The sequence below is a fragment of the Cricetulus griseus genome, chromosome 3 (genome assembly GCF_003668045.3).
Source record: "Cricetulus griseus strain 17A/GY chromosome 3, alternate assembly CriGri-PICRH-1.0, whole genome shotgun sequence".
In the NCBI taxonomy this organism is placed as follows: domain Eukaryota; kingdom Metazoa; phylum Chordata; class Mammalia; order Rodentia; family Cricetidae; genus Cricetulus; species Cricetulus griseus.
This window is the reverse complement of record NC_048596.1, coordinates 17,483,659-17,500,982: the sequence shown is the minus strand read 5'-3', so window position 1 is coordinate 17,500,982 and position 17,324 is coordinate 17,483,659. Positions and strand designations below refer to the sequence as shown.

Below are 17,324 nucleotides of genomic sequence, written 5' to 3'. Positions count from 1 at the left end.
ATAAAGTTATATTTAATAAACAAACAAATAAACAAAAACCTAAAAGACCAAACAAACAACACCTCTCTTTTTTGTTCAACTTTCACCACTTGCTGGTGGAAACACCTCAAAAAGAACAAGACAATGGTATGGAACAATCTTTGTACACTGCAAATATATATTGTTCTCACTGTTAATAAAAAGCTGATTGGCCAAAGGCTAGGCAGGATTTTTCTGGGCAGAGAGAATGCTGGGAAGAAGAAGGGAAAAGTCAGAGGAGCAGCCAGACAGACATAGTGGATGCAGGGCATATACAAAATGAGGTAATAAGCATGAGCCACTTGAGCACATAGATGAATAGATATGGGTTGATTTAAGTTGTAAGAGCTAGTTAGTAATAAGCCTGAACTATTGGCCAAACAGTTATAATTAATATTAAACCTCTTTGTGGTTATTTGGGAGCAGCTGCTAAGACACAGAGAAACTCCACCTACTGGATGAAGGCAAGCAACTTCCTCCGGGGAGTGACCCAAGAACCCTATAAAAGTTGGAGGTGGCTTTCGAAGAATAAACACAGAATACTTTGTAGCCTGTACGCTTATAACTCATCATGTAAAATGAGTGGCAAACACCTAAACTGAAGGTTGGTGAATGTATCCTCTCTAACCTAAAGGGAGGAGTAGAGAAAATCAAGTATTTGACTGCACCTGTACAGGCATTTTGGAGTAAGTCCTGTTACTTACTCTAAATGATTTGCCTTGATCGAGTTCCTCATTTTATTCTTGCTTAGAGGGCTCAGAGAGATGATCTAAGGCAGTGGTTCTCAACCTGTGAGTCAAGACCACTTTGGGGTTGCATATCAGATGTTTACATTACTATTCATAACAGTAGCAAAATTACAGCTATGAAGAAGCAATGAAATTATTTTATTTTATGCTTGGGGATCACTACAACACGAAGAACTGTATTAAAGTGTCACAGCATTAGGATGGTTGAGAACCACTGGTCTAAGGGTCTATAGTTTCTGCCTAGAAAGGGCAGCTCGGTGCTTGGTTCTTGGTATTCTTTCTGTCCCTCCTTATATAATGTACTTAGTAACAGAGAAATTTTTCAGTGATTCATAATTCTCAAGCACTTTAGCAACAGCTCCTCAAAAATGCCCTAAGAGACCAATGCCCCTCAGGGCAGGGGTTACAGCTCCTAGTAAATGGGCTTCTTGCCTGATTTCTGCATCAGCTTGTTGGCTTTAGAAAAATGTCTACATCCAAAGAACCCCCAGTACACCACTAGGGAACGACGAGCAATAATGTAGGACATAGCGCTACTTGGATGACATACCCCTTCTGAGAACAAGAGTCTCAGACAAGACTATTCTGGCTTTGATTCATCCAGGAAATAATGCATGGTGAATTGCTCCCATTCCTTCTCCTTATTGGAACTGGCTTGATGGGCCTGAACAGTTGAGAAGGACATCTTGTCTGGCTCACCTAGACAAATTTCCATGGCCAGCATGAACCAAACCATTTAATGTCCGCAGACAGCAAAATGTTTTCCAAACTGGGCATATGTAGATATGTTTAGAACTTTGGTTGCTAAAGCAGAGCTCATAAGCCCATGATATGGATCTTGACCAGAATGACAACCACCTTAACATCTTTCATATCATGATTTAGGTCCATGAGAAGATATGGTACAGAGATGAATAAAACTGTGTAAGAGTTTCTTTCTTTTACAATAAATCCTTTTAGCTTTGCAAATGCACTTTCACAACCTTTCCAGTAAGATAATTCTACCTCTCGCCCAAGGCCTACAGGCACACTACTCACTACGATCTTGTTCCTCTGGATGTAGAATGGCTGCTTGGGGGCTTAGTGGAAAGGAAAGTGGCATGATAGGCCTCTCTTTAGACAGGCTGGGTCTTCTTGGCTCTGCTGGACTATAAGGGGTGGCTTCAGAGGTGGACAATGAACTGCACAAGTCCTTGTTTAGGTACCAGTAGGTCACCCAAACCCAAAGCAGACCAGGGTGATTAGCAAGATTCAAAAACTAAGGTGGCTGAGATGTACCCACTCTCTGTATCTTTGCTCAATATAGTGCTCCAAGTCTTAGTTTTCTTATTAAAATTCTTTTATAATGTGTCATTCTTAATAAACAGATACCAACAAGAAAATAAATCAAATACTCAACCTATATTTAAAAGATTTTAAAGATTCCCAGAAACTCTTAGACCTTATAAACATTTTAGCAAAGTAACAGGATACAAAACTGCTACACAAGAGTATATTTTCTATATATCAATAATGAACTTCTCAAGAAAGAAATTGAGGGGGGAGGGTAATATTTAGAATAGGTTAAAACAAAGCCAACAAAAACAAAGCCAAACCTAGGAATAAATCCAAGTTGTGATAACTTAAGACACTAAAGGACATTAGAAGGTAGAGCGACCTTCCCTGCTCACAGGGAGAATTAACAGTGGAAATGGCTATATCAGTACATCATCAACAGATTTAAATCAGTGTCTAAATTTCATATGGAAAGAAAATCCACCAGAAAAATGGGCAAAGGATATGAAGCAGCCACTAGAAGGTGACCATCAAAAAATATCAAAAGATGTTTAACTTCATTAATAACCAAAGAAATTCAAGTCAAAAAGAGAGAACCAAAGTTACATGGAGAAAGCCTGCACAATTCATTGAGTCCAATGTTCGTGATGGTGTCACAGGAGTATTGCTGATAATGATGTGTATGTGTGCAGTCTCTTTGTACATAAGAACATGTCTTGGTTCAGTACACTAATGGGAACAGAGAAATGACTAAGAAATATGAGAAAAGGAAAGGAGCTCAGCTGCATCTGAGTAACAACACCATGCCTGACATGAAATACTTTTCTCCTTTTTTTCATATGCATTTAATGAAAAGGTCCAGATTTACCTAGAACCTTAATTGAATTAAGTCCTCAGGTGTGCTCTCTGAAAATAGCCTCTTATTTTTGCAACACTCTTATAGCAATCACCGCCCAATAGATCCCCTGTCAATTCATGCTCTGTGACATCTATTTTGTCTACAACTGTTGTTTTTTGTATCTGAACTCCTTTTTCATGGTGCTATTGAAGGCAAGGTATACTTTTATACTGGTTAATAACCATTACTGTGTTTAAAAAGAACTCACACTTGGTAGAAATATGAACCTAGTTCTATATTAGAGTTTTGGATTATCCTCCTAAAAATTCACCAGAAAATACCACACAGCATACTTTCTTATTTCCACAAGGCTGTAAAGTCAAAATATCATAGTGTTTGGATTAAGTAACTGCATAACCAACCACAAGAAAGCATTCAACTGGAAGCTCTAGAAAACTCCCCAGAATGTCCCAAGAAATTCCTGAGCTTACCTGGATAGTGAGACCTGGGGCCATGACATTTAAGTCCTTCTGCAGTGCCTGCTTCAGGTTTTCATCTATTTGATCTGTTTTTGAAGCCAAGAACAACAAATCTCATGATATTCAGTTATTTTTAATTAACAGCAAAACAAAACCAGTCAGGAGAGACATTGATTCCAGTCTTATTCTTTCACAGAGCTTAAACATCTTGATAAGTAAAGTATTTTTCAAGTATAAGTGAGATGAATATGAAGCATTCTTCTTTTTGAGAAACTACCTATTAAGGAAGAAATAGGACAGCCATTCTAAGTTTACCCCCCAAAATGTTTATTCAGTAAATGCAACTTAACTTTGGATCACTGCATTTATTGGGTAACTTACACTTTTACTAGGTTAATAATTATTGGTTAAAAACAGTTTTTGAATAAAAGAAGGAGCTGAGTCTTTAGCTTCTTAATGCATACCTTATTCCTTGTATAGCTCAGATTGGTCTAAACTTACAATGCCCTTAGCTTTCTAGGTGCTGGGATCATAGATATGCTGCTACCACATCTGGCCTATGTATCGTGATTCTCATAAATGCCCCAATAGCTAAATGCCTTTTCTGCTGATTACCATCTTACTATCGATTTGGACTTAAAAAAAGAATTTAAAAAGAGGCAAATCTTTGAAACAAAGGTAAGTTAGACCACAAAGAAGCTGGAACTTTACTTGACCTTACAATGGATGAATTTTTAATCACCTCAATGGTACTTTCACCATTACTAAAGCTACCATAATGTGACAAGTCTGGCATTGTAGCAGTTGTCAATCATCAGAAGAAAGCAATTGGTTTAATTATATTTTATTTATTTTATGTGTTGTTGGCTCCCGCCTTCCAATATGTGGAGCCTGGGGATTGAACTGAGGTTTGATTGCAAGCCCTTTTACTCACTGAGCCATCTTGTCAGTCCCTCAACTGGTAAACTTTAAATTGATTAACCATTCCCATACCTCACTCTGAGAAACTAAGAATTCCAGGAAGGAGAGGTGAATACTAAAGGCAACAATCCCAATTCCCTGGTTAGAACTTTCATTGTTTCAAGTGAAAACTTTTACAGAAGGACGGTAACACAGTAGGCCTATTTCTGTAGTCCTTTGTCTTAGAAGTTTGGATCTGGACAGGGCTCCCAACACCATGCCAGAACTGGTAAAAGGTATCACACTGTGCCTGTTTATACAAAGTAGTTTGTGCTGAACACTAGCTTTTCTTAGGGAGCCTAGAAGTTTGTCATGTGGTTGGCAGAGGGTGTCTATATGATCAGGCCCCAGTGAAATTGCTAGGTGCTGAGTGGGTAATGAGCTTGCCCAGCAGTAAACATTTTTTTTTATAGTGCTTGTACCTTGTTACTAACGGAATTAAGCACACCCTGTGTGACTTCACTATGACAGGATTCTATGACTTTACCACTATACCTTTTGCTTTTGCTACTTTTTAATCTGTATCCTTTATGTGTAATAATCATGGTTGTGAATAAAACTACATGCCGGGTCCTGCCTGTCCTCCTAACAAATCCTGAATCCCAATTGCAGGAAGTGTCTTAGTGTCTGTTGTTGTGACAAAGCACCATGACCCAAAGCAACTTGAGCAAAGAGTTACTTCCTCTCACAGATTACAGCCCATCACTAAAAAGTTAAGGCAGGGCAAGAACCTGGAGGCAGTAATGGAAGCAGAAGTTACAGAACAACACTGCTTAGTGTCTGGCTCAGTCTGCTTTTATACAGCACCCAGGACCTTGAACCCGGAAGTGGCATCACCGACAGTGTGGGAGCATTTTCTCAACTGAGGCCCCCTTTCCCAAATGACTCTAGCTTATGTCAAGCAGATATACAACTAACCAGCACACTCCCAAACATACACTTCTAAGCTTTAAAAAAATATAATGGAAATAGAACATAGCATGTGAATAAAGATTTCCTAATTCTTTTGTTTTGTTTGTTGGTTTTCTTTTTTGGTTTTTTGAGATAGGTTTCTCTGTGAAACAGTCCTGGCTGTCCTGGAAGTCACTCTATAGACCAGGCTGGCTTTGAACTCAACGAGATCCACCTGCCTCTGCCTCCTGAGTACTCTACTGGGATTAAAGGTGTGTGCGACCATCGCCCGGTGATTTTTCTAATTCCTTATATTAGAAATTACCATTTAAGTGGGGTGTGGTGGCACATGCGTTTAATCTCAGCACTTGGGAGGTGGAAGGAGAGAGGGAAAGAGAGAGAGAGGGATAGAGAGAGAGAGAGAGAGAGAGAGAGAGAGAGAGAGAGAGAAAGAGAGGAGAGGCAGGGAGGGAGAGGTTTACTAACATTACAACATCAATATTCAAGTTAATAAGATTTCTAATCACTAATATCTACTTATATATTTAAAACAAATGAACACTTACCAAACAATTCTATGTAAACTTCTTGAAGTGTGTGGGCACTGCAAAACTGGTTCAGCTCATGGTGGATCTTATTGAAGATTAAAGTCTTGTCATAATCTGCAGTGTAGTTCCTCACAATGTCAAACACTGAAGGAGAGAGAATACAACCCATGTTTGTTTCACTCCACAATGACCTAAGCATCTTCAAATTCAGCAATGATAAAGTTAAAGTGATATATTATCCATGAGGAAAAGTATCAACAAACTAGTAAAAACGTAAAACACAACTCACAGATTTTACACTTCTTGGGCTCAATTTAACATTTTCTTATATTTAAGAAATATACTTCACATTTCACATTTCACACCAAGGAAAGGATGAATTGTCAACACCAAGGAAGGAATGTCACAGTCAGATGTGTACTTGTGTAGTGGTGAGTATAAGCAATTATTGCAAAGCAAAACTGTAGTCAAGACATAAAGACTGAACTGAAGAACAGCAAGAATAAAAGGAAGCTGCTGCAAATACAGACATGTGCAATTTAAAACATAAAAATATGTGTATAATTTTTTAAAAGGTGATTTTTACTTGAGCAGACCTTCAAGCATAGTTTTAAAGGCTTGCACTAAAGTCTCCGGATACCAGGGAAGGAGCTAACATTTACTAGACTTTTTATCAGGTGACATATACAATGGTGCTTAATTTACCCTGCCCCCTACCCCCAATTTTCCATCTTAGGAAACTAAGAACCAAAACTTTCAGAAATATCCCCAAAGGTACATACTAGAACATGTCAGAAACCTATGTTCTACCTAAAAAAATACGCTGCCTTCTGCATCTATTTTCACACCCAAATACTTGCTCCACTGGCCTTCCTACATAGGATATTAGATGCAATTGGATTTTAGGCCATAGTTAATGGAACAGCTGTTGATAAATAACTTCTAAATATACAGCTTCATCATGTTCCAAATGAACCAGTGATCTAACAGTATGTCTGTCTCTAGAGAGAGAGCCATCAGTTTTCCTCTTTTTCAATTCTGAATCATAATCCAGTCCAGCGATTCGTAATCAGGGAACACATAGTCATCTGTTGGTACAGGGTGGGGTGGGGGGTGGGGTTGGTTCCAAGACTATAAAGTCTCTTATATTAAACTGAGTAGTAACTGCATATAAAATGCATATCGACCTGTATACGTCTATCATATCTAGGTGACTACACAACATAATTTACCATATAAATAGCTACTACTCTATTTGGGGAATAATGACAGGGGGAAAGTTCATATATATATTTAGTAAAGATTTTCCCTGAATATTTTTGATATGTACTTGGTTGAAGTTATGACTGCATAAGCCACAAATATGGAAGGCTGACTGAAGATGAAAAAAAAATGAGGAAAATAACCTCTAAAAAATATCATTCAAAACCACTTGACAATGATATACTTGCAACTCTTTACTCTGAAATCTTTCCATGATCTGTGTCTCTGCGAGTGATGTGAAACTTAACATGATCCTACACTTCAGCATCTGGTTCCCCTCCCTATCATGTGTTTTCAAGTACAATGAAAACACTTGAAAGGCAGAGGCTGCCATTTCACGTTTTCAATGCTCTTGCAAAACACATGGCATTGGTTTACTTGACATGCCAATTCATTAATAGGGATGAAGACCAGACACTCAAAACTTGCCATCAAGTTTCTTGTTGTATGTACATGTGATGCACATGCACCTCCGTGTGTACATACACATACGCACGCACGCATGCACACTCGCACGCACGCCACAAGCCAATCTCAGGTGTCATTCTTGGGTCTCTTACTAGTTAGGCTAGACTGGCTAGCCACTGAAGCTCAGGGATCTTCCTGCTTCTGCTTCCTGCCTCGGCACTGGAATTATATGTGCGTAACACTATACTAAACTCTTTGGTGCTGAGGACTGAATTCAGGTCCTCATGCTTGCACAGCAAGCACTGAACTAACTGAGCCATCTCCCTCCACAGCCCTGTTTTTAAAGAACACTCATCCACTTTATCTCTGTGAGGGTTTCTTTTACTAAGAAAATGCTTTCTTATACTTCAGACTTTTAGACTGCCTCAAGTTATGGCAAATCTCAACTAGAAAAGATTTTTCTACAATGACAAATGAGTGTGACCCAAGAAAATTCATTAGTTATAGATCTTTAGGATACAAAGAAATTCTGCCTGCATACAATGCTAGTTTCTCTACAAACACTTGCTAATTTTAACAGTAAATTAAGAGAGGAGTAGCTCAAAAGATTACTGAAAACTAATTCTATTCATGACTTGAGACGTGTTTCTACCTCTATTTCCTGGAAATATTTATGATTATTCTTTTATATTCATCAGTAGTCACTGAGGTGGTAAAACTTTAAAAAGTACCTTCCTACTCCTTCCTCAGTTATAAATACCCTAGTTATAATTGTACAAACACAGTAGATAGGTAACATACCTGCATAAGGAGCCAACATATTAACCACTTCTATTCGGTCAATATAGATCATGACTCCACCACTAAAAACAAATGAACAAAGAAAAACAGAAGTGTGAGCCAGAGCCACAATAAAAGCAGTAAAGTACTACTAAAAAGTTATAGATAGACGTAGGGGGAACTTGATAATCTAACTTAAAACCTAAGGAGAACTTTGATATATTAACTTAAAACGTAAGAGAGCATGGTCACTTTTAAAATGTATCTGTCCCTCTTTTTAAGCTTGTAAAAGCAATACTTTGAGTCATTTAAACTAGTCAATTTAAAAAATGCCTTGTACTTCACTTTCCTCACGTGATACAATTTAATGTAGTAAGTATATTTTAGTGATACCCAATCTTTGTTTGTCTCCTTTGTTGCCCTCAGCCTTTTTAGGGCAGCAATTCTTACAGGCCTTTAGATGAAAAGCATTACTCAGGGACTTCATTCGAATCATAAATTCTATTAAAGACCTACAGACTCAGAAACTCTCACTTAGATGACATTTAACATTATAAAGAGAAGTGGAATAATTTTGTCTTAAAGTAATCTTTTATTGAGCATCAATTCAGAGACAAGTTTTGAGCCACATACACAAATTCAAATTCTTAGAATAATTGTAGCATAGGTCTTATTCCCTGACTTTAGGGAACTAAGCTTAAAGAAGCTAATCAAGGTATCAGCGCAAGGCAAGAGCTATGTGAAGCGTATACTTTCTGCTTCATTTTCCTGTCAATTAAAATAGCAACACAGGTGTGGTAATGCTAATATACAGTCAGTCTGTATAACTCCACTCTTTTCAATACCCTAAAATGGAATGCTCCCATTTGCAATTTCACCCAAGTACCTCACAGCACAGAAATCTCTGTTGCTGTCATGCCTATACAGAAGTGTCTTAGACAGGCATGGTGACATATACCTATAATCTCAGGGTTTGGGAAGCAGAGGCAGTAGGACTGTTTCTAGTTTGACACCACCTAGTCTACATACTAAGTCCCAGGCCATCCAGGGCCACATAATGAGAGTCTGTCTGACTCAAAAACAAAATAAAACAACAAACAAAGGTTTCTCAAGTGACTACTGCTCTAAAAATATCACAACTAAAGAAAATAAAGGGCGGTAATGGGTCACAAAGGAGGAAGCTTACCTTGTTCCACAAGGCACATTTTTAACTTCATCGGTTTGTAGTGTTGTCTGGAAAGGAAAAAAAAAAAAAGTTCATCAAAGCTTGCAGGCCTTTAATCCTGGCAGAGGCAAAGGGGCAGAGAGGCAAAGGGGCAGAGAGGCAGAGAGGAAGAGAGGCAGAGAGGCAAAGGCAGGAGGATTTCTGAGAGTTTGAGGCCAGCATGGTCCAGCATGGTCTACACAGAGAGTTCCAGGACAGACAAGGCTGTTACATAGAGAAACGCTGTTTCAAAAAACAAACAAAACAAACAACAACAAAACCCTACAACATACTGCTGATCTGGCCAGGTATAGTGCTTCATGCCTTTAATCCCAGCACTCTGGAGACAGAGGCAGGTGGATCTCTGTGAATTCAAGGGCAGCCTGGTATACACAGTAAGCTCCAGGACAGTCAGGAATACAGAGACCCTGTCTCAAACAAATAAACAAACCCACCCAACTGATCCCAGAGGAAACTCTAGAGAGCTGCCCCTGGTAAATACAAGACAGCCCAGACATGACTTCAGCCTCCAAATATCAGCTACTGAGTTAGCCATTTCTCTACAGAGACTTGAGTACTACATGTTTTCTAAGAAAGGTTGGATTCAAAATGCACTAGGAAATATTCAATATCCTATCAACTAGTAGGCAGGAAAATTCTTTCTTAAGTATCTTACTGCCTAGAGCTTGAGATGGCAAACTACACAGCTCACTTACAAGTGGCACTACGACTAAGGTCTGTGCTCTGAACTTTTGATTCCTGACTATTACTGTTTACAATGATGATAAGTAACTATTTCTGCACACAAGTACTTTATGAACCAAAGCTACCTTTGAACTCAACAGCAAAGCTATAGTCAATGTTTTGCTTTAGGACCTATTGCTCTCTCACATGTTCTGTTCAGTTTGCCTTCTAATATAAGTGCCAACACCAACACTGCTTCCTCCTTAGTGAACCAATAATCTGATTCTTAACTGCTTTGCCACATCATACCTTTCTTTGTATCAGAATGAACTCTGATACTAGCATAGGAAATAAAATTCTTACAAAGAAACCTATCAGTAAGTAAAAAAATAACAGTATAAATCGAACTTTTAGGTATTATTACAAGGAATGAAATACCAGTCTTAAAAGCTCTAAAGAGAGAGATAGCCCAGCAATTAAAAGTACGTAACACTCTTTCAAAGGACCTGGGTTTGGTTTCTAGTACCAATAGGGTGGCTCACAACTGCCTGTAATTCCCATTCCAGCACATTCAATGCCTCTTCTGGCCTCTGCAGACACAACATAGTGCACAGACAAGTTGGCACATACAAATATGTATAAATTAAAAAATAAAAACATTGAAAAAAATCTCCAAAATTAAATATTAATAGATCTAGCCAGGCGGTGGTAGCACACACCTTTAGTCCCAGTACTTGGAGGCAGAGACAGGTGGATCTCTTTGTAGTCTACAAAGAGAGGTCCAGGACAGCGAAGACTACACAAAGAAACCTTGGGAAAAAAAACAAAAACAAAAAAAGAAGACAGATTTGGAAGTGGAGAAACTTAAGAGGGACATTTTAAGTTCAACTAATGTCCTATTCAAATACACACAGCAGAAGACAGAAGTACACACCCAAAGCAGACTGGTTTGCCTGAAACAGAAGGCACTACTCAGATGAGTGGTAAATTCTGGAAAAGAAAACAGTAATATTAGGCTGAGGGCCTTGAATACTTGCTGAACAGTTTATGTGCTCTTTAATCCATGTTATACACAATCATAAAATGAACCTATCAAAAAAAAATTTGTCAGAGCAGGGAGTGGTCATGCAGACCTATAATCCCAGCTATATGGGAGGCTGAGGTGGGAAGAGTGCAAGTTTCAGACTACGTGGGGAAATAGCAAGGCCCAGTCCAAGGGAAGAAAATAGAGAAGACAAAGGTTCAGTGGTGGAGACGTGCCTAGAATGCTCAACGTTCTGGGTTTAAGCCTTACAGTTGATCTCTTAGCACTGCAAGGGGAAAAGGTGTGTTCCTGAATTCTTCTGATCATGTTACACAGTTGTTATTCAGCTTCCTGAGAGGCAAGGAAACCAGCTAGGAAGCTAAAGAAGTAATCTGTCTAGGATAAGTTAGCAAAGCCATGAAAACTGAAAAATGTCAATCTTGGAGATATAATAAAGGAAAGATGTGATCACTGGTTGAATATACAGTTGCAGCACAGAAAGGTAACATTTAAGTCTTTGGTTAAGAGATTAGTGTTAATGGGGCTAACCAGAGATAACTCTAGACAAAGTGAGGGAGAAGATTGATATAGAAATGAGTTCAGTGTATTTTATTTCTTTCAAAGCATTAAATTAAGGCAATTTTCACTATTCTATGCCAACTTTCAAACAAGAAAAACTAGGAGTTAAACAATAACTTTTCAATTTAATATCCTAGCCTATGTATTTCTATACACCTAATTATTTTCCCAATATGAAAGAAATATCATGGTGGCAAACATGTGTAATCACAGCCCTCAGGAGACTGCACTGCAAGTTTGGGTTTAGGCTGGACTATACACTAAAACATGTCTCAATAAAAAGAGGGGAAAGTGAATGTTTATTTTATAAAGTGTATAAAGGCTGATGGACTTTATATAATTTCTCTAAGCACTGCTTTGTCTCTGTATCTTATGTATGGAATTTCACATCCATTGTACATTAGTCCTTTCAATTATCAATTCTGTTAAACCATTTGTTTAAATAGAACTGCATCTCCCAATATGTTCCCCAAGTCCCCAAACACAAATTTATGATTGTTCTTAAGAAAAGTTTCAGTTTCTTAAGGGGCTGGAGAAATGGCTCCGCAGTTAAGAGTACTGGCTACTCTTTCAGAAGACTCGGGTTCATTTCCCAGCACCCACATGGCAGCTCACAACTGTCTGTAATACCAGTTCCAGGGCTTCTGATACCCTCACACAGATATACATGCAGGCAAAACACCAATGAACACAAAATAAAAATAAAATAAAGTTTTTAAAAAAAGTTTTATTAATACAATTCTTGCCGAGAATGCTTTTTTTTTTTAACACAAGAAAGAACATTCCTATTTTGTTACACTGGCTCTAAAATATAATTTTAATTAATTAACAACCTAAACATGCAAATTAGAATACTTTATGTTGAAATCTTTTTATTAATTTCACTTCATCTCTGACGGTTTATTACTATCATGCACATTTGCTACATACATATAATTAAAATCTATTTACTATTATTATTTATATCTACTTTATGTTATTGCTGCACCATACTTAACAGTGAGTTTCAGGAAGGCAAAGGCAGATTTACCTGGCTTTGAACAAGACCTAAGAAGACCTGATCTCTGAGTCTGATGATGCTGTTGCTAACTTCCAGACTAGTAAAGAGTTGCTGGGGAGCTAAGATAAGAGGAAAGAGACTGGGATGAGCCTATAAAGACTGCAAGATTAGGGCGGTAGAAAGAAGAAGAGATAGTGAACAAAGAATGACAACATTAACCAAGACAAGAAGGAACAGAAAGTGCAATAGGAATTGGACATTATTAGTCACTGGATACATTTGTCATACTGATTACAAAATAACATAAACATTTTTTTCTAAGGGAGAGGTTTTGTTACCTAACACATTTCACTTTTTTTCCTTTTGTTGAAAACTATATCAATTCTGGCTGAAGAGATGACTCACTGGTTAAGAACTGACTGCCCTTCCATAGGACCAGAGTTCAATTTTTAGCACATGGCAGCTCACAACTGTCTGTAACTCCAAGATCTTACACCCTCACACAGACAAGCATGCAGGCAAAACACCAATGCACATAAAGTAAAAATAAATAAATTAAAAAATGTATCAATTCATTCTATCATAATGCTGTTTAACATGTAAACTATATTACTATATGTAAAATATGGTTTTAAATTTTAAAAAACTTTATGAATAAAATATGGGAGGCCAATCTTGGAATCACTGTGACTAGAGAAAGAAATCATGTTTACCATATTTCACCTTACTAGGCACAAGCCCTAAAAGGGGACTGGAAAGAAACCTGGGAGAGTTAGCTATTCATGATAACTCTTACTTAGCACAAAGCTGAAAATTTCAGTGATAATATTAATAAAATTGACTTTTCCTGTTTCCTGAAAAATCTGTAGCAGAATTCAAAGATTTATGATATCACTGAGTTTGCAAAATTAGTTAGAGCCTAATCCTATTTTGCCATCTTGTAATATCAAGCTTATTTATTAACTGTGTCCTATGGCCAAGATACTTTATGCAAGAACCAGATACTTAATTCAAATATCCTAAAATGTTAAAGTACCATATGCACTCAGGTTCCTCATAAATTTGTGTTTAATGCACCAGGCAAAAATGTGAGGCCCGAAAAGCTGTGTATAAAAATTCATTCCTCCATGTTAACAGTAGCCTAGGAGCCTGCCTCTATGGAAACCAAACAGTTCTAAACCAAGTAATTACTGATTTGTATTCCTAATTGTGTTCCCACTTCTTACTTTTATTTTGACTGAAGTAACAGAAAACCTGCTAACACCATTGTATAGATGGCAGGAGTAAGTCTTGATAAGCTGCCTAATGCATACTTTCAACTCACTTTAAGGCAAGAAGGTTTGAAATCAATGCTTGTGTTAGGACAGTTGTACTCTGAACTTTCACTCCACATTAAGTAAATAACAACATTTGCTTAAGCAATAAGGAAATCCATCTCCACCCACAAGTGTGGTAACTCCTGTCACACCTGTCTATCTGGAGTCCCTAGGAGTCACTCACCTGCACAGATCTGAACGTAGTAATGAAAGGCAACATGATATGATAGCCTGGTCCACTGGGGCTAGTTAGTAAGGCTCCGCCCCTGCAAAAAGATGTCGTGGTTGACAAAACTGCAAGTAAGAGAAATTCTCTTCCCAATTCTAAAATGCTATAGTAAACATTCACTGTTACTCATGTTACTAACCTAATGGCCTTACAACAGAGTTACTCAAGATTAACAACTGCTACTTAAAACATCCATCACACTTAAAAATGTGAAAATACATCAAAGTCAACTGCCAATATTGCACCTTGTTTCATAAGCTCCACCAACCACACCACTGGGTCTCTAGCACTGCTCTTGGGCCCACATCCTCTCCGGTAGGTCTTTAGCTTTCTGACAAATACTTATGGAAAAACTCTAATGACTCTCAATTAAGGTATCTTAATTGCACATAACAAGAGGCCAAGTCAAAACAATACATCTAATCACTAAGTTTTAAAAAAGAGGAAAGCAAATTTTCAAAGGAGGAAAATTTCTGAGGCTAATGACTCTTTTAATACATCATTAAAATCCTAGGACAGAGCTTCTGTCTGTATAAAGGAAACAAAAAAAAAAAAGCATGGAAAGATGGATGGCAAGAGGATTCAGAGTATAGGTGAGACACACATTTGTTCATCAGATTCTGGACCATGTGGACTTTGAAAACACCCCCTGGAAATGATGAAGAATAGGTGTTTAGGGACAAATACATCAAAAAAGCCCTATTTTATTCAATGAATAGTAAATTCACACATTGATCCTTGCCCTGAATGTACAAACAGGTTTGAAAGTCATAATTAAAAAGATAAACTGTTTCAGGTTCATCACTTATTTTGGGGGGAGTAATATCTTCATATATTCTCTTTGTGGTTCCCCTGTTGGAAGGAAAATGACAAGCTGGACAGAAATGTGGTCCAGGCTGGCACTTCTTATGCTAGAATTCCATCTGTTAAGACATACCACCAAAATCGTACTTTTTCTAGGACTCAGGAGGGATCTAAAAGTAGAAATACCAGTGTGTGTGGGGGGGGGGGGAGTGATGGAAATAAGCAGAAATCTGCTTTTTCTAAACAAACTCCTATCCCGATTTGTCCATACCAAAAGGAGCAGGTGGTAGTTCATACCGAAGAAAAGCTATGCCGAGTAAACCAGGCGGCAACACTGACCACACTCTTCCTCAGCTTGACTTGGAAAAAAGGGGGAAAGGTGGCCTATAAATGTGATTTTTGTCTCTTTTGACTTTAGGGACACACCAGTGTCATGTTCATTAAGATTTTGGGAGACATAACCAGATATACTGGGAGATTTTTAATGAAGGAAACAAAAAAAAAAAAAAAAAAAAAAGCCTTGAAGTCCAAAGCTACACAGAGAAATCCTGTCTCGAAAAGCAAAAAACAAAACAAAACAAAATAAAAAAACAACTTGAAGAAGGACCAGAGATCCCGAAAAGCATCATCTACAGTGGCAAAGCAAACACCTGTACAGTTGTTCGGACTACGAGTTAGAATTCAAGTCATCTAGGTTGCAGTGACAACTTCCTTCCCTCCTTAGGAGTCTCCAGCTCTGCACAGAACCAACTTGGCCCTAAGCTGCCCGGCACCCGAAGGTGCCCGGCCACAGGTGACTTGTGCCAGCAGCTGGGACGAAAGCCCTTCCGAGGGCTGCAGCGCTCGCTGCCCCGGGACCACCGGCGCGTGCGCGGCCGCCTCGGGGCGCTCGCTCGCTCGCTCACCTGTAGTACACGGCCAGGTGTCCCTCCTCGATCCTGTGGATGGCGGCGTAGAGGAGGACCACCACCAGCGCCGCCACCGCGGCCACCAGAACCCGGGCTTGAGTCATGTTCATCCTTGTCCCTCCTGGGCATGGGAAGCACAGGAGCCTCAGTGCCCTGAGTGACAGGCCGGTCCCCACCCTGCGAAGAGCCCGCGTCCGGTCGCGGGCTGAGGCGGGAAGCCCCGCGCGCCGGCCCCTGGCTCGCCCCTCGCCAGCCCCCGCGCCGCCGCCGCCGGCGGCCCCGGCTCGGCGCACGTCGTGACACCCCTGCCCCGGCTCCCCCGGCGGAGGACGGCTTCAACAGGGGACGGCCCTGGCCTCGGGCACCCGGGGAACCGCGACCCCTCAGCCGCGCCTCACCGGTCAGTGACGCATCGCCCCCGGCCGCACGTGCAGCCGCCTCCCGGCCCCGCCAACTGCTGCCAACAGCCGGCCCCGCCCACCTTCCCGGCACTGCGGCTGCGCGCGCGGGGACGCACGCGACGCAGCCCCCGCCCGCGACTCGCGAGACGGTGAGCGGGCGGGACAAAATTGGCCTAGGCGCACCCAGCGCGGTGCTTCCCAAAGCCTTAGTCGCGGGCGGTTGAAGTCGCTTGGCTGGCGTTGACCCCTGGGACCGGGGCTAGTGCTGGCGCTCCGGTCCCGAGGACTCAGCCCCTCAGAGTAGGGGTTGTCCCTTCATCCTTGTACGGTCTGTATCTAGCCTAACTGGCAAGGGACGCGCGTTCTTCAGCTGCACATCCCATCCTGCACTAAGGAAGCTGCCAGACCAGACTCGAGGAACGAGGGGTGTGCGTCCAGCGGAGGAATCTGTGTATTTAATCACTCAAGCTTGGGTTGAGTATTTTGTGCTACACCAGAGTGTTTTCTGAAGGCCACCCAGAAACAGGAACAGGAACAGAGTGGAGATCCGGATTGTCTTGTCAGGAGGCCAACGTGAACAGTGAAGGCTTGTTTTTCCGCGAAGGAAAAACGGTGGAGAGTATGGTAGGCTAGGCTAGAACCAGATTAAAGTCTGGGGTGCTCTTTTCTGCTGATAGAAGAACTGGATGGCAAGGAGATGGACTTTTTATTTGCTTGGGTGTTTTGCCTACATGCATGTCATCCCGTGTGCCTGGTGCCCTCAGCAGTCAGAAGAGGGCATCGGATCCCCAGGAACTGGAGCTAGAGAACTGCCACATGGGTGCTGGGAATCGAACCAGGGTCCTCTGGACCAGCAGCCTGGGCCCTTAGCCTGAGCCGTCTATCCAGATCCCTGAAACTTTTATCTCACTGCGAATTATTAAATTTCACACCATGTGGACCTAGTGAGACGGCTCAGTGGGTAAA

The 17,324-nt window shown here is 40.2% G+C and overlaps 1 protein-coding gene across 3 annotated transcripts in view; it reads right to left on the bottom strand.

Annotated features, from left to right (window-relative positions):
• Window positions 1-16,454, bottom strand: part of Erlin1 (ER lipid raft associated 1) — a 34,497-nt gene extending 18,043 nt beyond the window's left edge. The window contains exons 1-7 of one of the 3 annotated variants that reach the window (XM_027407247.2): window positions 16,356-16,454; window positions 15,955-16,078; window positions 14,201-14,282; window positions 9,396-9,442; window positions 8,231-8,292; window positions 5,777-5,902; window positions 3,372-3,445 (exon numbers count right to left, since the gene is read on the bottom strand). In XM_027407247.2, the coding sequence (XP_027263048.1) occupies window positions 3,372-3,445; window positions 5,777-5,902; window positions 8,231-8,292; window positions 9,396-9,442; window positions 14,201-14,282; window positions 15,955-16,067 (504 nt within the window). In that variant the 5' untranslated portion in view covers window positions 16,068-16,078; window positions 16,356-16,454. Of the gene's footprint in view, window positions 1-3,371; window positions 3,446-5,776; window positions 5,903-8,230; window positions 8,293-9,395; window positions 9,443-14,200; window positions 14,283-15,954; window positions 16,334-16,355 lie in introns of those variants that run through there. The other 2 variants (XM_035441818.1, XM_027407248.2) reach the window with 2 other exon arrangements.
• Window positions 16,455-17,324: the final 870 nt, after the last annotated feature.